General features: G+C 37.9%; 2 protein-coding genes across 2 annotated transcripts; both read right to left on the bottom strand.

The window, feature by feature from the left end:
- Positions 1-3,141: 3,141 nt before the first annotated feature.
- LOC142612912 (putative inactive patatin-like protein 9) lies at positions 3,142-5,038 on the bottom strand. Its single transcript, XM_075785086.1, has 2 exons — positions 3,777-5,038; positions 3,142-3,501 (listed from the first exon to the last, which is right to left on the bottom strand). The coding sequence occupies exons 1-2, from the start codon at positions 4,710-4,712 to the stop codon at positions 3,274-3,276; spliced, it is 1,164 nt and encodes a 387-aa protein (XP_075641201.1). The 5' UTR covers positions 4,713-5,038; the 3' UTR covers positions 3,142-3,273.
- A 9,373-nt stretch (positions 5,039-14,411) lies between these two features.
- On the bottom strand, positions 14,412-17,466 carry LOC142611648 (mavicyanin-like). Its single transcript, XM_075783741.1, has 2 exons — positions 17,273-17,466; positions 14,412-14,819 (listed from the first exon to the last, which is right to left on the bottom strand). The coding sequence occupies exons 1-2, from the start codon at positions 17,439-17,441 to the stop codon at positions 14,437-14,439; spliced, it is 552 nt and encodes a 183-aa protein (XP_075639856.1). The 5' UTR covers positions 17,442-17,466; the 3' UTR covers positions 14,412-14,436.
- Positions 17,467-24,245: the final 6,779 nt, after the last annotated feature.

The raw sequence follows: 24,245 nt of genomic DNA, 5'->3' as shown, positions 1-24,245 counted from the left end.
GAGATGATTTGCCCACAACCCATTACCAATCTTAATTTCATGACTCTAGGCCAAATTTGTTATTTGTTTTTCCATTATTTTCTCTAATTTTCACTAAAATTAGTATATTACAAGATTTTTTTTTCTTGAATAATAATAATTTTTGGTTGGAACAAAAAGACATCTCTATTTTAGTCATAAGTGACAATCATTATAGAATTTTCAATAATCTTATTGCTTAGTGACAATGTATAATGTTTATCTTATAGAGGAGAATTTGGGTTTGGATAAATCGAATTACTCTTTCCCGTTTGTTATAAGGGACTTTTAATTTATTTGATAGAGAAGAAAGAAAGAAAACTAAAGTCTTTGCTTTTATGGACTTCTAAATGCATTACCAAGCTATAATTTTTTTTTTTTTTTGGAGAAACATTACCAAGCTATAACTGATTCACTGATTGCATAAGCTATAAAGAGTTACAAGTACAGTAAAGTAATAAAGAATTCATATGAATGAATTCCTGCTATATATTACCATAATTAATTAGATTCACAGCTAGTGAAGTGAAACATAGTATGAGAATTATGGGCTTTCTCAATATGCCATTGTACTCGCATAGCCGCCTAATTAATTTGAAGAAACATGGGACCAGTGGATCACATCATCAACTTTCTAAAGAACCCAGAAAATAAACAATTTTTTTAATGTCTGGAGAAATCTCACTGACCTTATAAATGGACTTTTGAAGAGAATACCCCAAGAAAAAAAAAAAAAACCGTAAGAAAAGAGAATTGATTACTGTGATACATAAATTCAGACGAAATGGATGGCTTCAAGCTAGTTGACTATCAAAGATCTTATTAATTATGGAATTTCAGTGAAATAAAAAAAATTTCACTCTGAAAAAAATGCAATTTGTAGTTCAATGACATTATTCGGTTTCTTCCAAAAAGAAGAAAAATTTGAGTTCACATAATATAATAATAAAAAAGTTATAACTGTAAGGAGGGGTTTTCAGCACAATGCAATTCTAATTGAGATCAAATTAACCGAAGATGATGGACTCTGATTCCATATAAAATTCAGTTCCACAGTTCCCTTTTCTTTTCTTTTTTTTCGGTTGAGAAACAAACATATACACAAAGGAGAAGAAATGATGTTTTAATACAAAATTTCAGCTCAAACTTTACTTAGGTTTCACTTGAACCAAACTAAAATAATTGTAATTGCCAAAAATGGTTGGGGTATCCCCATACCCTTTCTGTGCTCTTGCAGATAGGAAAATTCATTTACACATAAAAATCCAAATAGGAATAGAGGTCCCCCTCACAATCACTTTCCACGAGAGCTTCGGTGACTATTGTGAAAACCATAGAATTCTTCTCTGTTTGCATGTGTGATACCCGGGGGAGTTACAAACTTACATCAACACACCAGGTTGGCTAAGCCAGGGTCAGACCCTATTATTTACCTATTGAAAGCAACATGTTTTATTAATTAGTTGTAAATCTTGTCTTACCTAATGTCAGTATCACCCAATTAAAGATAATGAGGTTGTGGAAGTATATTCTACATTTCTACCTAACACACACACACACACTACTGCTGAAGTATCTTTACACTCCCAAGCTTTGAAGTAGATAAGAAAGGCCAAAAAAATAGAACAAAGAAATGACACAAAGTAACAAATTAGGGACCCCCATTAAATGCTTGCATAACCATACTGGTGGCTCTGTCTTTTGCCAACACTAGTGAATGAGTACTAGTAGCTCACCTACCGGAAGAAGGGGAAGGAAATTCAGAGTACCATACTACAAATGAAAACTAAAAAAGTGAAATTGATGAGAGAAAAGGTTGATTCTTTTTTGTAACTTTAAGAAGTTGAGATTGAAAAAAAAGGTATTTGTGAGAGTGTGAGTGTGATGTATCTTCATGACCTAATAACGGGATTTGATTCTTTTTCCTTGTCAACGATACTGTTGGAATTCATTGCTAGAGATTTATAAAAAGGAGAGGCACAGGTTCCCCTATTTACATATTTCTCATTTCAAGTGGCTAATTTACTTCAGAGTGTACTAATTACTAAAATGCTCTTGACAACTTACTGGATTTTTGGACAATAAATGATTATCTATACTATATTATATATAAGAAGATTTCTTTTTTTTAACTGAACTTTTATGTGATTTAAAAATATCTCCACTAATGAAGAGTAATTTCATTTAGAAATAGAGTTATAAATGTCAAATAATAAATTTTATTTTGAATTTAAAATAGAACTACTAAAATTTAAGATTTTTTTTCTCTTTACGTTCAAAAAAGAAATTATAGTTACCGCTTATCTCTAAAGTTTATCATTTTTATCATTTTTATTTATTTGAAAAATATAAATATTTTTTTTGGCCTTTATTGATTTTAAAGACTAGTCATGTTTAGCATTTTCTTAAGTAATGACTAGCCTCTGCGTGACCAAAATGTACTTAAGCATAAGATAGGGCGTGATGAAAATGTATGTACTTAAGCACCAGTTAGCATTTAACATGACTTGTGCAGGGTTTATTTTTTGGCCTTTATTGATTTTAAAGATCATTAAATTAAGATGAATCATACATGCACTTACACTGATGACGGTTTGAATTTAGATACAACAATGCCCCATGAACTTAGATACAATAATGCCCCATGATTCCTATTATGATTTCCATGTTACTGGACCAGAATAACAAAACCAACATATTTTGAAATCGTTACATGATAATCTTATTATCAATGTTACAAGCTATGTCTCTTTCAATGTACACAACCAAGCAATCATTCATTCACTGAATGTAGAGCAAATTATGGAGTAAAATTTAATTTTATTAGTATAAAAAAACTAAGGGTGTTCCAGATTTTTTTTGAAAGGTAGGCAAATAAATTTTTTTAAATTATTATATATATAAAAAAAATTCAAGTGGTTTTGGGACCACCCTGGCCTTATGGTTCGTTTGAATTGAGGAGAGGAAGGGAGAGTAGAATAAATTTGACCTAAAATTAGTTTATTTCAAGCCAACTCTACTCTACTCCCTTCACCTCTCTTCTTTCTCCCTCCCCCCAAACGGCCCTTAAGGTGGTGTGGCCCCGGAATTCAATCAACTACACCTAAACAGAGAGAGAGAGAGAGAGCAGGTCATTATTAGCTGCTATTTAACGCGGAAACAGAGACAGTCAAGTAGACCTGAGTTTGGTTACACTTACATTGCCTCTAAAACAGCCCCGCCCCCAAAAATAAAAATAAAATTAAAAAGAAGTAACTAACGGCCGTTAGCGAGTGGGCTAACGGCGGAATCCTTGCAAGGACTAGGTGGAAGACTGGTTTTCCCTGTCCCTGAACCCGAAGCAACAAGTCGTTGTACGAAACTCTCAATCCTCTCTCCGTTAGTCTCCGTCAGTAACCGTTTCCCGCCAAACGGTAACGACTCCACTCCTCTCTCTTTCAACACTTCCTCCATTTTCGGCCTCATCACTCCTAAGCCGTTCGCCTGCCCACATTTACCGCCGTCAGTGACAGTCATCAAAATAAAAATAAAAATAAAATAAAATAAAAAACAACACAAATTCATTCATAATCTTAAAAATCAACATATAATGGGGACTATTCCCATCCCAATTATTACACGTGATCATTTTTGGTTTCGTGTGCACGTCGATATAATCTTAACGAACCATCATCGTTAAGATTATCATATCAATTAGGTCGGGCAAAGAGAGTAGTAAAAATAAATTATGTAGATTAGAGGGAATAACTAAACATTACCTGAATTCTAACGTAGTCTGTACGGTTATAACAGAAGGCGTTCCCTAACATTTGGTCAATGGTTTCCGAAACGCCGTCGAGGACAATGTCAACCACTGTAGACGTAGAGCACTCGCCGTTATAACGGACTTTCTGTGCACAGCCATTACCCGTTAACGGACCGTTACCTAACGACAAAACCAAGAGGTCTTCGACGCCATTGACGGACGGAAAATCGCGCTTATTGTGGAGCGCGTGAGTGACGGCAGCGGCGGTAGGGTTGTTCATGACTAGACCGCCGTCAACGGCGGAGCAAGAGGTTTTTCCGTCGACGGACGTAAGATTAAACGGCTTGAAGAGACTCGGCGTAGCTGACGTGGCGCGGCAGACTTTCCAGAGCTCGAAGTTGAAGCTCGGTGACTCGGACGCGTCGGCTCTGGAGAAAACGAAAGGCGCGGAGCTTTTGAGGTCGAAGCAGGGAACGAGGAGAGGCTTACACGTGTCCTTCAAGGTCAAAACGGCGCCGTCTTCTCTATTTAACATTTCTTTGAGCACCGTGTCCATGCTTTTCCCAGAGTACCTCTTTCGCCGGCGGAAAATTCCGGCGAGTCTGAGCTTGAAAAGCTCGAGGTTTTTAGCGGCGATGAGATTAACAGCGTCTCTAGCAGAGAAGAGAGGCCTGCCTGAACCGTCATCGGCGGAGATCATGACTGCTAGGAGTGCTCCGACACCGGTTCCGGCGATGAGATCAAAGAAATCAGCGATTCGAGCTTGAGGATCACCGGTTTTGAGGCGGATCTGGTCCTCGAGGTGAAGGAGGGCAGCGCCTGCTACAATGCCGGTGGTTCCGCCTCCGTCGATGCTGAGAATCCGAGTCTTCTTGGTGGTTTCACAGTGCGAGAGCCATTTCTGCTCCAGCTTCGTGAAGATCTCCAGCGTAACCTTGCTGAGCTCCATAATAATTTGTGTGTTTGTCGCAGCAATTAGTATAGACTATAGAGAGAAATAGAAGAGAGCGAGGCTTTTGAATTTGATAGCGTATTTCAGTGAGTGTGTGAGCGTGAAGGGAAGGTAATAAAATCAATCACGGTTTGGTGCAGGGACACATTAATGCATGCATCTCATCTCAACACACACAAATAACAATGCACTATACTGTGAAAGAAAGAAAACTGTGGCCGGCAGACTTTGGTTTAGGTTTCTCTTTCTCACACTTTTGAGTCTGTGTGCTCTGAGTAAATTCAGTGAAAACAAACAATATAGCTATTAACTTAACTATGGGGGGGAGTGAGCTTAGCTTTGTTTTGGGGTGGTGGTTATATACGCCACTCTCCTTCTCCTCCTACCTGTACCTTTCCTCTCTTTGTTTTTTTTTTTACAGCTTTTTAAGTCTTACGTGTTTGGACAGACCTTGCACGTGCAATTGTGCGTGTTCGTATTGGGTTACGGGAAGCGCCAATCTCGGCTATTCACCCGGCTCGGCTCGCGCTCACTTACTTAACTAAACTTCTTACTGTTTTTTTTTTTTTTTTTGGGTCTGACTGAGCTAGATTTAGGGGTTTAGTGAAATTTAATAGAAAAGGGTAGCAAAATATATATATATATATATATATATATATATATATATATACACACACATAGTAGAAACACCATGGAACCAACCTAAGCAAAGAAATTTGTGCCTTTGATTAACGAGGGAACACGTTACTAATGCCACCTTAAGTAAGGTTCTGAAATAGCAATAAAATACGAAGGGAAGTGATTAATTTTATTGTTCCAAGACCAAATGGAAATGAATTATAGTAATTGAGAGCGTGTTATCTAGAAAATGAGGTAATTAAAAGCTTGCATGTGTTACAGTGTAAGACATAATAATGTGCAGTAATACATCCTCCCGAATGTGTAAATGGCAAGGTTAGTTTCTGATTTTGTTTCTAATATTTGTGAAGTTTATATTACAAGCTACAATGAAAACAGTGAATTCCAAGTGGACTAGTTAAATTACCAAAGAGATTGGGGGGTGGAGTACTAATTATTAATGTGGTGAAAAAGTGGGAGGAAATTATGCAATGGATCAGGAATGGAATAGCCTGAAAGGAAACTTCCAAGTCAAGCAAAGTAAAATAACTTTGGTAGCCAATATATCTGTGTGTGTGTGTGTGTGTCATATTTGGATCTAAATTAAGGTGTTATAGAGAGGTTATAGTGATTCAATCATATCTGAGAAAGCTATCCCTACTCCTACACATATGGTGAAACTAGATCTCAGGATTTGAGTTTGAAAGGATGTTCCACTACTTCTGCGAGCAAATTGGCTGCTGTGTTGTAATTGGCGTATTAATTGCAGGGCTACGATATATGGCTAGCTTCAGTACCTACTTTCAATTTAGATGTGGAACTAATTAATTATTTAGCAGATACAAATTACATTAACTTTTTTCTTTCATCAATAACTAGCAGGTATGGAACTTAGGTAGATATACATTTTAGCAGTGAAAATTTCGAAGCTTGCGTGGAAACTTTGGATTTTGTCAATCAAGGGATTTGTCCTTTGCTGTCAATACCTTTAATTTGTGTGTTTATACTTTATATGGACGTGTGCATGCATGTTGGGTTGCTAATTTCTTATCAATCAGATCCAAAAGAAGAGAAAGAAAAGCCTCATCTTTAACTTTAAACATCATCCATAAAACGAGGAACAAAGAAAAGGAAATTCCAACTACAACAAGAATCTTAAATTGGATTGGTTTAAGGTCTTTTTCTGGTTATTACTTATTACTATCATTTGTTTGTTCGTATTATGTCTCAAGCTTGGGGAGCTGTGACTATTGGCTTTGATGGACAGGAATTTTACTTTAGGGCCTCCAACGCGTAGCCAGAAAATTTTATTTGGAAAGCCAAATTATAGTGTTGATATATTAACTATAGTTCATATTAAATACAAAATTATGAACTTTAATATATTGTTATATTCTTAAATATTAATGAATATACAAAAATTAAATAGTTTATTATAAACAAATACAAATACAAAAAAAAAAATTCAATAAAAGAACAGTTCACGTCAAAATTATGCCCAACAATCTTTAATGAAAAAAAAAAAGCAATACAAAAATGTGAACAAAAAAATCTTAAATACCCTTATGCATATCAAGTATCAACACATACATAGTGGCAGAAGAAAAAAACAAAAATAATACTAATGGTAAAATAACAATAATAATTGATAAAAGAGAGAGAAAAGAAAATGCACTTACATATTCACTTCTTTAAAGAGTCAAGAAGATGATGTTGCACCAGGAAAAAAAATGGATTAATAATTTTGGTTGAGATAGGAGTTTTTGTGTTGAGAAGAAAGAAAATGGGGCAATGGGCTAGCACTAGCAGCTACAACAAAGCTTCGCAGGTACTTGAAGATGAAAACAAAAATTCAAATTATGTTGGGAAATGGGTTGTCAATGATGCTAGAGAGTGAGTTATTATCCATTGGATTAATTATAAATTTTTTGGACAATTGAGAAGATCAACTATTAGTTATTATCTTTTGGACTAATTATAAATCTTAGGAATAATTGGGGTGGACAGGTAATAAAGTTTTGAACAATTGAGGAGGCCAACTAAAAATCCATTGGACTAACTAGAAATCTTAGAAATAATTGGGAGGGGGGGGGGGGGCAGTTCTAATTTTTTTGGAGGACTACTATATCGTATTGCTAGTATAGTTGTAGGAGAAAAAAAAAATTTGGGGGGGCCATGGCCCCCACAAGGAGCAATGCATCTCCGCCCCTAAGGGCCTCCACATATTATTCTATGTGACTTGCACCAACATTGTGCCTTTGTATTCATTTGTGGCAGGTATGTGCAAAGGCCTGCAGACTTAATATGATCTGCACCAACCTTGTGTATATGTATTTATGAGTATCTATTTCCTTTTGTCTATTTAACAACATCATTGATTTGATTCATTTTACCAAGAACATACAATTGATTCAAGGATAGAACTTGCAAGGCTTTTGTCTGAAATATATGATAGTTTTGTGGGCTTAAAGCTTAATTGGTAAGTGGAACCCTCTATGAATTTTTTATTTAATTAAAAAATTATTTTAATTTTTATAGTCTATAACGTTCATTATTATATATGATAATTGTTTTTTTTTTTTTATCATTAAGCTAAAATAGCATGACTGGATTTTTTTTTTTGGGATGAGATTCATTCTCCAGTCCTTTATTGCAAGAATTTATGACGCATATTAAAGGTGAGAGACAGAGAGAGAGACACTGAGTGTTCATTTGAGATGGGCTGAAATTTTTAGCTCATTTGCAATTTTAGTTTACTTTTTCAATTATTTATGAGTCTCATTGCATTTTTTGATACTATTCATAAGTTTCATTATACTATTCAATTTATTTTTCAATTTTTTTCTATATTTTCAGCAAATTTTTTTTAATTTCAGCCAAATAAAACCCTGAATATCATAATTACACAGCCACAAATTTTAATAATGCAGGCCAACTCTACCAATAAGTTGAATTATGAATGAAATAGCTAGACGAATTTGGTCAATTTATTGATATCCAGAAAGAGCAGAGCAAGGTAATTAATCTTCTCTCATCTTACTTCACCTGTTTTTTCAGAATCAATTATTAAAAGGTTTTGAAATTTTGTCACTGTTTCTTACTCGTTTGTCATAATTGACAGTAATAATTTTACCTTTAGCTAAAGGTGGGCATATTAATTGGTGTCACCATGTTTGCCTTATGAGGTCCCAAAATTCTATTCATGGAATCATGGTGTTGGAGATTCGAATGAGAGAAATTCCTTTTCAACAGCGAAAATTTTGTAATTTCATTGCGCCACCCGAAATTGAATACTGAATAGTGCTTGCAGTGGGAGTGTGGGACAAATGCCAAAATCTGGCTACCCAATAAATATGGGATAAGGTTCAAGTTCAACTACTAGATGAGTTGTATGCTTAGACTAGTTAAGGCAGGTATTGGCTATATGGTTACATACAAATTGGAATCATAGGAACTAAATGTAGGCATAAATTTTGCACTGACAACCATATATATTAGGCCCCCCCCCCCCCCCCCCCTTCCTTTTCGATTAATGGTTCCATAGGGTAACAATCATATTTTTGAAATAATATATTATCTAATTAGAACATACTTAAGTATCCAATCTATATCTATATCTATATAATAATATCTAAAAGCTGGAGCGTAACATTTATTATTGTTACGCTCATGTTGAGTCATATCAGTGTAACATTTTGGTCTAATTTGGTTTACATTGGTCTATTCAGTCTTTTTTAATCTATTTTCGGTCTACTTTGGTCTATTTCAGTACACTTACTTAATAATGAAAAAAAACATGTTTGGATTGAGAATACATATTCTAAATTCAAATTAAAAAAAAAAAATATATATATATATATATATATATATCTCAAACTCGTTCCAAATTTATTAATTCTCAATTGCACATTTGGGTAGTTCCTTGAGTTCGGGCTAAATGAGGCTAAGAGATATTAAAGTTGGATTGTTTATCTAGTTGTCTCAACACGTGTGATGATGTGGTATGGTATGAAGATAATTTTGGCATTAGTAGAATACTATCTTTTCTAATTTGGCACCCTAATTTTATAATCCTAGCTCCACCACCTCCAAGGGGGAAACACTAGTTTTTTTAAAACTATTTTCATCGGTTTCATCTAAGAAATATTTTCTTTTTTTAAATTTCAATAATTATAACAATGGAGAAGAGGGATTCAAATCTCAGTTCTCTTAATAAAGGAAACTCATATTTGGTTACGCCAGTGAACTACAAGGTTTTTGGCATCATCTAAGAATTTTGAAATAAGAAAATATAGTCAATTGTTCTTTTAGTAGGCATGGAGCTCATATCCATAAGACTCGTACACAATGATTCTTGCGTGATAACATTGAGATATGTCCTCTAAATCCTTTAGCTAAAACTTTGGCAAAACTACACTATAGGTCCTTTAACTTTACCCTGTGAGCACAATTAGCTTCTTAAGTTTCAAGTGAGCACTATTGGTTCCTCAAGTTCAAAGAACGAGCGTTATTAGTCATTTTATTAATTGTCATTAGTATTATTGTACATGTGGCTAAAAGAAAAATAATGTGGCATCTTTTTACATACTCAGACCAACCAAAATAAGACACATCAATTAAAATCCAAGTCATGTCCATATAAGCAAAACAAACGGAACAATCTCTTAATTCCTCAATCATCCCTCTTATCTTTCCCACCTCCATCCCAAATTAACGGATTTTTTTTTCAATATAACTATAAAATCCAAACTATTTTATTAGTAAGCAATGTTTCCAAACTATTTAGGTATTTAACAATTTGAATATATTAGACTCGATTTCACTGTAGCAAATCGAGTTTTAAAGACTCGATTTCCATTAGGTGCGTAGCTGATGTGGATTGAAAAAATCTATGTGGAACTCGAGTCTTTAAGACTCGAGTTCCACAACCAGAAAATGCAACCCAGAAAATGCGCAGCAACTAGCAACCCAGAAACCAAAAAAAATACAGCAACCCAAAAACCAGAAAATGCAGCAACCAGAAACCAAAAAATGCATCAACCCAGAAACCAGAAAATGCAGCAACCTAGAAAAGAAAACTCAACACAGACCCACGCAGAAAACTAGAACAGCAACCCAGAAAACACAAGCAGACCAATCAGAAACGAAAAAACCCAGTTAATCAACCCAGAAAACAGTAACAGACCCAGGAAACACAAACCCACAATAGAGAATATTCCATTCGAGACAGACGAACCCAGAAAAAACAGAAAACAAATCAAGAGATAAACCAATGGCGCTTCGGTGCCGAAACTGTGATTTTTGGGTTTGGATTTTTGTTCCGATTGAGATCGTGATTTGGGTTTGGGATTTTGAAAAATGGATTTAGATGAGGGGTTTGGATTTTTGCTTCGGTTGAGATTGTGCTTTCGGTTGGGATTTTGAGAAATGGATTTAGATGAAGAAGGAAGAACTGGCTTGGATTTTTGGGGGCACAATAGATGGAGGAAAAAAAAAGAAAGAGTAAAAGAACGGAGGAAGAAGATGGTTGAACAGGAAATCGAGTCTTAAAGACTCGAGCTTCCCGTGAATCTTTTATTCCACCTCAGCTTTGCCAGCACACAGAAATCGAGTCTCTTAAACTAGATTTGCTACAGTGAAATTGAGTCTAACAGACTCGAATTGTTAGATACCTAAATAGTTTGGGAACGTTGCTAACTAATAAAATAGTTTAAATTTTATATTTATTTTCAAAAAAAATCCCAAATTAACCACAACCATCAACCTCCGACCCTCTGCCATACAATGTGGGTGAAAAGCAAGAATCTGTTACTAGAACTGGAACTGGATGGATTAAGTCTTCATGAAAATAAAGCAGTCCAATAACGTTCACGGTTGTAAAGCCAACATTTTGACTACATTAAGCTAAGTCCATTTTGTTCTTCTCCAAAAAAAAAAAAAAAAAAACAGAGACAAAAACCTTAGTTGCCTTCATAGTTCGTGTCAGCCAACACATACTGATAAGCTATCATGTGAGGACTCGATGACTCTAGTTGACGGCATCGACGTTGGAGAAGCAACGGTGGCCCACCCCTCCTCCCCAGCCGCTACTTCTCTTCAACCAATTTCGGACTTAGATCTCTCTCTATCAACCTAAAATTTCTTCTTCATTTTTGGGTTTTTATGTAAGTTCCTTTTGTGGGCTATCTTGGGGAAGAATAGATCGATAAAATTATATATCTAAAATCATGGATTCAGTTGGGTGAAAGAGGTGGATGACCATCATGATCTTTGATGACCATGAACGACGAAGGTTAGGAGGTGTGGGTTTGGGTTTGGCTTCTTTTATTTTTGCCAAAAAAAAAAGAAAAAAAATTTTGCTAGGTTGGAGCTTACATAATTTTTTAATTGACTAGGTTGCTTTGTATTGGACCAACTCAATTAAAGAAGCCACACCGATATTCTGTTAGTCATATAGTCAATAAGAGCATCCGTAGCAGATGTTGCAAAAAAAATGTCATTTTGCAACACCAAAACCCTACTTTATTATTTTACCACATCATTTTACAACATCCCATTTATCAGATGTTTTATTCTTCAATTCTATACATTAAAATAATATTTACAACATATTAAAATAATATATTAAATTTCTCCCCCATCATCATCATCAACAACACCAACAACAGCAACTACAACAACAACTAGAAAAATTGTAGCGGCCACCGCCACAATCACAAAAAAAAAAAAAAAAAAACACAACCACCAAAATCAACTCACAACCGCTGCCGAATCCACCATCAAATTACAACCACCAAAACAGAAAAACAAAAACAAAAATAAAAACAAATCAGAACAGAGATCGGCACCACCACAGATTCGCCATCACCGATTCGCCCATTACCAGCCGACCCACCCACCACCACTGATCTGCCCATCACCATCTCAACCCACCCACCGCCATAACCCACAACCTGAACCCACAACCCGAACCCACCCACTACCGATCTGCCCATCCGAACCCACCCACCGCTATAACCTACAACCCATGAAACTCAACCCACCCACTGCCATAACCCACAACCCCAACCCACCCACCACTGATCTGCCCATCCGAACCCACCCATTGCCCAACCCACCCATCAAACCATAGCCAAAAAACTTGAACAGAAAAAAAAGGAAAAAAAAAAAAGAACTCAAAGCGGAATAGAGAAGACAGATGGTCAGCGACGTCGAGTGGTGGTCTTTGGTGAGATCGGCGGCGTCGAGTGGTGGCCTTTGGTGATTGGCATACTGTGGAAGACGAAGAGAGAAGACAGAGATGAGACAGAAAACAGAGATGAGAAGACGGAGAGAGAGATATCTGTGATGAGGAGAGAGAAAATGAAATAAAGTAAGTATATATATTTTGCCATGGCTTGTCTGTACCGTGGCAAATTGCAACGGTTCTGTTTAATGTTGCAAAAATTTGACACATTTAACACATCTGATAAAAGAGGTTTTTTGGTATTTGGTGTGCCAAATATTTGACATTTGGCACATTTGGAACATTTGTTGTGGATACTCTAACATTGAAGGACTAACGATACTTATTTTTTAAACTTAAAAGATTAATAATGCTTATTTAAAATTTAAGAGACTAATTGTATTTACAAACTAAATTTAAAGAATTACTAGTGTAGTTTCGCCTAAAACTTTAGTGGTGGTAAAATTTGTAAGCCTTATATGAGGCAGGTAGTTGGACTTTTTTAATCATGCTGACAACATGGACCATTGGCCCAATTGGCAGAGTTACGACATTATGCCCACCGATATTTTACATAATTTAGAGCTTCACGTCCTATGAAAGAAGGTTAATGCCCAGATATTTCTCGTGAGGATATGCACAATAATGAATAATGATACATATTGGGGATGATAACCAAGCTACCAATTGTGAGATTGAGATAGTACACTGATATTAATTTGAAGAATTAATTTAATAAATGGAACTATTAACCAAGATACCAATTTGAAGAATTAATTGTGAGTTTGAAATTGCTTTTCATACGCGCATACACTAAAAAATTGCAGAATTCATTCTGAATAATTTAAGGACAAAGTTTAGTTACAAAATTAGTTGTAACCTAAGGCTACAAATTTACCTAATATCTCTTTATTGGAAGTGAATTTTAATAAATCTACCATTAGATTACATCTTCTTCTCATATCCTCTATGCTTGCAAAATTTAAAAATCAATAGTTATGTCATCAATAAATTGTTTAAATTACAAGTTTTTGTTGTTTAAAATTATGCATAAAATATAAGCTTGTAGATCATATAGTAAATAATATTCGAGTAACACAAAATTTGACGTATTATGAGTATAAAAAATATTTAATTTAATGGTTAGATTTCAAATATGTAGTAATAATTATTTTATGAATTAAGTTTGTTACCTTAGGCTACAACCAATTTTTTACCTAAATTTTGTCCATAATTCAATTTAATTTAATAATTAAAATTTCCTTCAATGGGTAAGAGTTTGTACTGTTTAGCAATTAATGGTAAATAGCTTGTAACCTCATGTATATGCATGGATACATTTAAATATATACAATAAAATGTATAATATAATTTATATATATATATAATTTAAATACTATTGTTAGTCATTTTTATATTTTGTTAACTCTTTAAAAAAATTTGTAAAGATATTATTAAGTATAAAATGTAAATTGTTCATGTTAATTTTTTTAAATTATTGTGAAACACTTTTTTTTTTTTTACAATTCATTTATTCTAGAATTTTTGGTTTTTGTACTTTTTTTTTTTTAAAATACTAAATATTTTAACACATGCACACATACAAGGGGAGGGGAGAAGATTTTAATAACTTACTTGGATGAATATTTATGATGTGGTCTCACATTTGATTCTATAATTAAGAAATAAAACTTTTTAAGAATAAATAATTTAGGACACATGACGCAAAATTGGAACTCTAATTTGAAATTCTAATTTGAGTTTCTCTCCATCACACCTATTATTATTATTATTATTATTATTATTATTATTATCATTCATACATACATACATACATACATACATACCGCAAAAATAATCATAGCTAGAAAGACCAAATTAGAAGGCAAAACATGCAAGAACCCCAGTAGCTATGAAGAGCTGAAAAGCAAGCAGGTGATATTGGATAGAGGAAGGGCTGCTCTTAGATGGGGCTGGGGCAGGTGCATGTCCCTCAGATGGGCTTGGGCTCGGGCTCAGACTTGGGCTAGGACTTGATTTTGGGGTCGGACTTGGAGTTTTAGGAACCCTGATGTCTACCTTCTGACCATCCTCGCAGTGGCCTGGGACGCCACAGATATAGTAGTAGTGACCAGGTTTTGTAATGGGAAAAGAGTCATTCCCAGAGATGCGAACAAATTTTGGGTCAGTTGAGTTGCATGACTTGTAATTCTCATAGCTCACTAACATCACATTGTTTTCTATGGGGTTGTACACGAAACCTGCATTTGAAAAGGAGCCAATAGCCATTTACAATTAGCATGTATCTAAATGTTGATTTACTAAGAAAGTTTTCACATTAAAAAAAAAAATAGAAGGAATTTTCAAATACCTACCAAATAGCCTAATATTAACGTCTCTTTTGGGCATGATCTATTGTTATCTTATTACGTACTATCAAACTTCTATTGTTACAATTTCAATGTGTCACTCGTGGCATGTGTATATGTTTTGTTTGTCAAACAATTTCATGGAGAACATGATTGCACGAATTGTTCATGTTGCATCTTGGATTAATGTAAGAAGGAATTTTTTTTATCACATTAATTTGCTCCCAAGACCTTTGACTTTTTCTAATTTTTATAATTAGAGTCAAACTTTTAAAAGGCTGTATGTGAGTGAAACTATCCAAAATAAAGCCTTAAAGGTGCTACAGCTACAAACTATTTTACAATATTTTTACAAATTATTGTTGTGGCCAATTTCTTACTGGTTCTCAACTGAACCCACCAATAACATCATTTTTTTTTATTTACCAATAATCACTCATCACATTAACAGTTTATAAGAAATTTTGTAAAAAAGTTTGCATCTTTAGCATTTTTCCAAAAGAATATATAGCCCTAAAATATAGGGCTTCCTTTAATCTGCTTCCTAAGTTCATACTTAGAGACAACCTTGGTGCTATGCATTTATCTATTTGGTTGCTTTCTTTCTTTCAGTGTCAAATGTTTGTTCACATGAAAAATGGAGGATTGCGCTAACTTGGCTACCAATGTAAAGATTTAATCACTCTATTGTGAATGTGTTGAAAATATTCAAAATACTACTAAAACTATCTAGCTAGGCATAAAGCTAAAGATTCAAATCTATAGAAAAAGATTCATCCAAAAGAAAATCTGCAAAATAATTAAGAAGTTATAACACACACACGTATCAAAAAGAGGTTATGCGGTTCAATTATATAAGAGGAATAGGAGGTATTTGGTGGGGAGTGTTTTCCGTGCCTAAGGTTATGAATGAACCAAACCGATCATAAAGAACTCGGGCTTGGATTGATAAAAAACTTAATAATGTTTGTTTGTTTATAAATAAGTGAAATTTGAGCCTTAATTTAAGGCTCGTTTAGTAAACAAACCGATCCCAAGCAAAAAAATTTGTTCACAAATAAGCTCATGAGCTATTAGGCTTGATACAAAACTATTTAAGCATAGACTCATTTATAAGTTTATATATATTAGCTAAATATACTCATTATATGTATCTTAATAATGACATGACCAACATGGGACCATTACACATTACCTTAATTTTTTTTCTTCTCTCTAAACTAACCAAGAACCACTTTAAATTATAGTTATATTTAAAAATAAATTAATTAATTAAGTGGGTCACATATGATCTTTTCCTATCAATCATCTAAAGTAATCTTGTAAAACATGTTAGTACTTTCACATTCATAATAGTTACAAACAAATATTTTTCTGGTTTTTCAACACCTAACAATTAACATGAATGTAAAAATTATATTTTGAACAATTGTTAAAACTGTAGACAAGAAATGATGAATGAATGAATTTAATTATGTAAATTTTTAATTTGAATAATGACTAATCATAAATAGGACTAGATACATGATAAAATGTGTATACTATTTTCTTTTTCTTTTTTCTTAATTTTGGCTTGAGCTTAATATTAAGCTTAAGCTTGGCTTGACTAATTAATTAAGCCAAGTTAAGCCAAGCCAAGCCAAATTCAAGTTTTTTGGCTTTTCCACGAGCTCAAGCTCAAACACTATTTTTAAGCTTGTCATAAGTTCAAGCCAAGCTTAAGTTTTTTACTTTTCCTGATAAGCCAAGTTTGAATATGCTCTACTCGACAAAGTTTTATTCGTTTACAGCCCTACCCCTACCCCACTGCCTCTGCCACTAATCATTGATTATTTGATAACACAAATAGTATAGACCACGTACAATATATTAACAAGAAAACCCAAGTATATCAAACAAAGAAAGAACAAAATTTTAGGAATGAGAGTGAAGGAATATGTTGAAAAGAAAAAGGAAAAGGTTGTAAACCTATTATTTGATTCTAGCTCTGTCTTTCTTCCTTCCCATGAGCCCACAAACATATTAAAAGGCAAAAAAATTGTAAAATTTTTCTCTCAAGCTCATAAAAAAATTGAGATTGTGAAAAGATGCTGGAATCAAGAGTAAATACTTCATAATTTATTTGATTCAGTTTACATATTTTTCATCTTTTCCCTCTAAATAAGTAATATATATTGTATTTTTTTTCCCTTTAATTTGATGCTTTGTTTTTTTTCCCCCTATTATAATAAGATGTAGATCAAGAGAGAAAGAAAACACAATTCTCCAATATAATCAATCATTCAATAGATAAAGCCTGATATTGAAAACAATGATAAATAAAAAGAGAGACAAGAAGAGCTTACGAATGGTGTCCCCAACGCGGAACTCCTTAGTTGAAGCCCAACTCTTGTAATCAAAATTGCTATCGTTAGTCCATCCTCGAGAGTCACCCACCTCATACACAACACCAAAACTGACCTCAATAAGAGCCAAAAAAGAGAGCAAAACCATCACATTCTTAACCAAAGCCATGAGAGAAACTATTATGAAAAAGAAGGTGCAATAAGGTTGGTGATCTATATTGGTGTAATTAAACAAACCTTTACATGGGCAACTTATATCATAATGCTAAGATTTGTAAGGTAATATTTTCTTTCCTGAATTTGCACCACTAGGTTAGCGGTATTCTCTGGTATATATGGAAAGTAATTTGTGAATTGAGAATGTAATCTTTGATGATTTTTTTTTATGGGGATCTTTGATGATTTATTTCCATATATATGTGTGTGTGTGTGTGTTACAGGGTCAGGAGTCCAGTACTAGACCTAAATCAGTAAAGGGTTAGAAATCTGCATTTTTGAGTTTATAATCTATTTCTTTTTATGTGATAGCCAGGTTGTAAATTAGAGCACTTGTAGAGTGGAGCTAAAAAACTATATAGCTATTTTAGCTCCACCAAAACACAAAAAACCACCATCCAGCAATGGAACTATAGCTACTTTTTTAGCTTTATTGCTATAGTGCACATTTATCTATAGATGTGCACGGTAGCTTAGAGCTAAAAAAAAAAAAAAAATTTATTGTGATAATTGTGTATAGTAGATATATTATTTTATTGTAGTAAATATCTTATTTTATTGTGATGTTTATATTATTTTATTGTATTAAAAACTAAAATTGATAGTGACGTTATTACAAGGTGACGGCACATTAAGAAGCTGACGGAAGTTCACTTATTACATACTGAATGCACGTTAAGAAGCTGACGGAAATACGCTATCCGTCAGCTACTGTCATTGACACCTCTTTGACATTCAAGGCCACACCCCTTACGTGACGACATTAAGCTAAAGGGATCAAGATAGCAAAGTCAAGATTGACGGCCAAGGTGAGAAGGTCCTTAGCTGACGATATCTTTGGAGATGTACCTAGGCTGACGGCGGTATGTGAGGTGCACATTGGTTGACGACCTAGGCGTAAAAGCCGGCGGGGTAATCCAACCTCCATTCTTAATCTATCTTGACTTCTACATACGTGAATATAAGGAAAGTTCTTTCGCTACACGTTTGGTCTTAGTCAAAAGGATCCCTATAAGGAAAATAGCTCTATACGATATGCAAAGATCCGCGAATTGCTCTTCTAAAAGGAAAGTACTTCCTCGCCAAGGAGTTTATTTCGGCTCTACACCACTATATACACCCCAAAAACCCTCATGACAAAAGGTACGCACAATTACCTCAACTCTCGGCACTCTAGGTTGTTTAAAGATTCTAACTTGATCGTCTGGAGGGTCTTTGGCCGGCACCACACCGGCTCCCTCGTCGATCACCTACTTTTTCTTCGCAGTGTTGCTTCAATCCAAGTGAGGTACTCAGCCCATCGGTGATTTCTAGGCATCACCGCCTGGCGCCGTCTGTGGGAAAGAAGACATTCAGCCTTGCTCTATTCCTGAGACAAAAAGTTGTATGGTACTCACTCGATCGATGGCAACAATCAACAACCAAGGCGACGAACCGCATGCTACAGCGCTAGAAAGGCAAGTCCAGACGCTGGCTGCTGCCATCGAGCGCCTTACTAAACAGAATCACGACTTAGAAGAGCAACTACGGCAGATGACCGCACACCAAAGTGCACCAGGGGAGGACCAGGAAGATACGAAACCCGATAATGGACGAAAAAGGGGGAGAACCAGAGAGGGACGAGATGATCGACAACCCAAGCCGCCTACAGGAAGGTACACGAACTTCACTCCCCTGAATGCGCCCATCGACCAGGTGTTGATGCAGATTAAAGACGAGGAAACTTTGGCCTTTCCTGGAAAGCTGAAGGGAGATCCCAACAGGAGACCAAGGGATAAGTACTGCCGATTTCATCAAGAGCACGTCCATGACACCGACGATTGATACGACCCGAAACAAGCAAATAGAAGCTCTCATTAGGCGAGGAGGTTACAGAGGTTTGTCAACAAAGAGAGGGCAGACCCGCCACAAAATCAAGCCCTCGCGAGATAATGATCGCCCTGTGCAACCCGTAGGAGACATAAGGATGATTGTAGGAGGCACCACAAGGGCCGCATCTTCCAAGAAAGCCCGAAAGACATACATCGAATCTGCCCGTAACGTCCAATCGGCAAGTCCCCGCGCTTGGAAGGTCACGGATTGGAAATCCCCCCATTGAATTCCCTGGCAGTACGCCCGCCGCCTTCACCACCCCCACGACGACGCTTTGGTCGTCACCATACGTGCGGGAGACTACAACATACACCGAGTTCTCGTAGACAATGGTAGTTCAAACAGACATCCTTTACTATCCCGCTTTCCAACGTATGCGAATTGAAAGTGGAGCGACTAACTCCGGTTAATGCCCCACTCATTGGCTTTGGAGGGGCGAGGGTACACCCACTTGGCACCGTCACTTTAGCAAGAATCCGTCGGGAGACTACCCACAACAGTCACCCGAACGTAACATTCCCCGGTAGTCGATTGCTCGTCGCTTACAATGCCATCATAGGACGTCCAACCCTCAACTCATGGAGAGCCGTAACCTCGACATACCATTTGATGATAAAATTCCCTACCGATCATGGAATTGGAGAATCGAGAGGAAATCGTATCCGCACGAGAATGTTACGTAGCCATGATGGAGATGGACAAACATTCAAGCCATGAACATAGAAGAACGTCGGGTGGCGACAGAGCCCGTCGAGAGGCTCGAAGACGTACATCTCGACGAGGCCCACCCGAGCGAACGACAAAGTCGAACCCCGGCCGACCCGGCGGTACGTCGAAACTCGCAACTTTCTTGAAAGAAAACAAAGATGTATTCGCATGTAGCCACGAAGACATGCCGGGAATCGACCCGTCGGCCATGGTGCACGTGTTGAACGTGTCGCCATCTTTTCCGCCCGTCCGACGAAGAAAAGAACCTTGCCCAAGAAAGAGACCAAGCAATAGCGTACAGTCCGCAAACCGCAAGAAGCGGATTTATCGTGAAGTGTATTACCCCGATTGGTTGGCGAACGTCGTAATGGTCAAAAAGAACAACGGGAAATGGAGGATGTGCGTCGACTTCACGACTTAAACAAAGCATGCCCCAAAGATAGCTACCCTCCCGCGCGGTCGACGTCCCGGTGGATTCTACAGCCAAACATCGCCTGCTAAGCTTCATGGATGCATTCTCCGGTATAACCGTATCCGAATGGATGAGGCCGATCAAGAGAAGACTTCGTTCGTAACAAGCCAAGGCCTTTTTTGCTACAAGGTCATGCCCTTCGGCTCGAAAACGCCGGCGCAACCTATCGTAGGCTCATGAACAAGATGTTTACACGACGACGGGAGGAACGTCCAGTGTGTATGTCGACGACATGCTAGTCAAAAGCCAAGAGGAAGAAGCTCATCTGTGAGGATCTTAAGGAAACATTTGATACTCTTCGCTCCTACAACATGAAGCTCAACCCAAACAAGTGTGCCTTTGGAGTGACGGCAGGAAAGTTCTCGGGGTACATGGTATCCCAAAGAGGGATCGAGGCCAACTCGACAAGATTCAGGCCATTACGGGGATGGCCCCTCCTTAAAATTTGAAGGAAGTACAAAGCCTCAATGGTAGGGTCGCCGCGCTTAGCCAGCGCATTTGTGTCGAAGGCCGCAGATAGATGTCTACCTTTTTCCGAACATTGAAAAAATCCTTTGAATGGACTCGCCGAGTGTCAACAAGCGTTCGAAGATTTAAAGGCCTACCTCTCTTCCCCGTGATTGCTAAGCCCTCGCAAACTGTGAGAAGAACTGCTCCTCTATCCGGCCGTTTCCCTGCCAGCCATCAGCACGGCCTTAATTAGAGAAGACGATAAGGTCCAACGACCCGTGTACTACGCGAGCAAGGCATTGCACTATAAGGTAAGAGAGATATCCCCCCATGGAGAAACTTGCCTTCGCTTTGGTTGCCGGCCCGTAAGCTCAAGCCATATTTTCAAGCCCATACAATAGTCGTTCTAACTGACAAAACCTTTGCATGCGCGCAGAATGGGCAGCCCTTCGGCTCACGACGAATGGCGTTATGGTCCGTAGAACTAAGTGAATTTGATATACAATATCGCCCCCGCGTCGCCATCAAGGGACAAGCGGTAGCCGACTTCATCGCTAAGTTCACCTCGCCGCGGAAGGCGAAGAGGAGAAGAATCCCTAATGGGGCATTTTCACTCGGGACGGGTCATCCAACAAGAAGGTCGGCGGGTGGGGTCGTGCTTAACTCTCTCGGAAGGCGACGAGCTCAAATGCATGATTCGCCTCGACTTTCCTACAACTAACAATGAAGCCGAGTATGAAGCCCCACAGCAGTTTAGACCTTTGCTCAAGTTGTGGGGCCACGAACGTGGTTGTTCATCATGCGACTCCCAAGTCGTCACAAGCCGTGTAAACGGCGAGTACGAGTGCAAGGGTGAAAGAATGAAGAGGTACCGGGAGCAAGCAAAAAAGAGGATGGACGGGCTGCAAGCCAAAATAGTCCAAATTCCAAGAGGAGAAAATGAACATGCCGACCGACTTTTCCAAAGCCGCATCTGCGAAACTATGACCCCCATCGACAAGGTACTTTCTTTCATTCCGCTCCTCACCGCTAATTGACGTTGTCCGCATACGTGAAATTGGTTCCGAAAACAATTGGACCACGCCTTGATCTCCTACCTAAAAGATGGCACGTTGCCCGATGAAAAGGAGGTCGCCAGAAGCCGAAGGTCCCGTCCGCACTCGCTTGTCTTGATAAAGGACGTTCTCTACAAAAGTGGGCTTTTCTCGACCATACCTAAGGTGCGTGGACCCCCGAAGAAGCAAGCTATATTATAAGAAAAGTACACGAGGGATATGCGGCAACCATTCCGGGTCACGGTCATTGGTACAAAAGTTGATTCGGGCCGATACTATTGGCCAACAATGCAAAATGACGCCCTGTGTTTACGTGAGAGCTTGCGACAAGTGTCAAAGGTTCAAAGAACATCATTCGGCAACCGGCGGAAGAATTGACCCCCATAATCGCCCTGCATGGCCATTCGCCCAACGGGGTCGGACATCATGGGACCATTCCCGATAGCAAGAAGGCAGCCGAAGTTCCTCGTCGTCGCATCGATTACTTCACCAAATGGGTTGAAGCCGAAGCCCTAGCCACAATTACCGAAAAGAACATGGGTGGGTTTTGTATGGAGAAACATTGTTTGCAGTATGGAATTCCAAGAGTCTTAATCTCGACAACGGTAAACAATTTGACAACGACTCCTTCCGAGCCTTTCGTTCGCAGTTAGGAATCAAGAACCATTATTCCTCCCTGTACCCCATCCTCAGCAAACGGACAAGTAGAAGTCACCAACCGATCCTTGCTTCGAATCATCAAGACTCGGCTCGAGGGGGCAAAGGGCGTATGGCCTGAGATGCTACCCAGCGTGTTATGGGCATACAAAACGACAGTGCGAACCCCTACAAGAGAAACCCCTTTCCAGCTGACATACGAAAGTGAAGCGGTCATTCCAGCCGAGATAGGACTCACAAGTTATAGGGTGGCCAATCACGACGAGGGAAGAAATGATCAAGAGCTTCGTTTACAACTGGATCTAATTGACGAAGTAAGGGCGGTGGCTGAGCAGAGACTCGCGCGATACCAGGACCTCGTAAGCAAGCACTACAACTCCCGAGTCAAGCACCGAGACTTCAAAGTCGGAAATGATCAAGAGCTTCGTTTACAACTGGATCTAATTGACGAAGTAAGGGCGGTGGCTGAGCAGAGACTCGCGCGATACCAGGACCTCGTAAGCAAGCACTACAACTCCCGAGTCAAGCACCGAGACTTCAAAGTCGGAGATCTTGTTTTAAGGAAAGTAATGGGCACAGCCAGAGATCCCACACAAGGAAAGCTCGGCCCGAACTGGGAAGGACCCTACAAGATCGTATCATGGCGAAGAAAGGGCACCTATCACCTAGAGACTTTGACGGCGTAAACCGCGACACCCATGGAACGCCGAGCACCTCGAAAGTACTACCAAGTAGGAAGATAGCAAGCGTAACGTTACTCCTCATTACCAGCCTTATGATCCTTAATTATTTGTCTTAGCTTATTCTTGTCTGGCGTATATTTTAAGTCCAAAGGGCTGAAAACTTATCTTTCCTATTTTTGAACAAAATTTTACTTATGCATTCATCATAATAAGAGGAGGTTCATTCAGAAACGACTAGTGAATTTTTTATGCCTTGAAGAAAACAACAGGTCCTCTACATCCAAGTCCACAAAGTGGACGACCTGCTTATAAGTCCACAAAGTGGACGGCCTACATCCAAGTCTACCAAGTGGACGACCTGCTTATAAGTCCACAAAGTGGACGGCCTACATCTAAATCCACAAAGTGGACAGCCTACATCTAAGTCCACAAAGTGGACGGCATGCTTATAAGTCCACAAAGTGGACGGCCTACATCTAAGTCCACAAAGTGGACGGCCTACATCCAAGTTCACAAAGTGGACGATCTGCTTATAAGTCCACAAAGTGGACGACCTGCCTCTAAGTCCACAAAGTGGACGATCTACATCTAAGTCCACAAAGTGGACGGCGTCATAAATAAGTCCACAAAGTGGACAATTTTACACCTAAAATCCACAAAGTGAACGATCCCAATCTAAGGACAACAAGGTGGACGACCTCATTACTAGAAGGCCTTACCACCAAGCGCATAAGATGTACAAGGGTAATAAAATGCTGATATGTTCCCTCTTGAGCTCGTCACCTTTCCATGATGCAACAAGGTGACGGTGTCATGTTCAAAGTGACGGCGTTATGTTCAAAGTGATGGCCTAATAACGG

This window comes from Castanea sativa, chromosome 10 (assembly GCF_040712315.1).
Source record: "Castanea sativa cultivar Marrone di Chiusa Pesio chromosome 10, ASM4071231v1".
In the NCBI taxonomy this organism is placed as follows: domain Eukaryota; kingdom Viridiplantae; phylum Streptophyta; class Magnoliopsida; order Fagales; family Fagaceae; genus Castanea; species Castanea sativa.
Note: the sequence above shows the minus strand (reverse complement) of the source record. Positions and strands in the feature narration are given on the sequence as shown.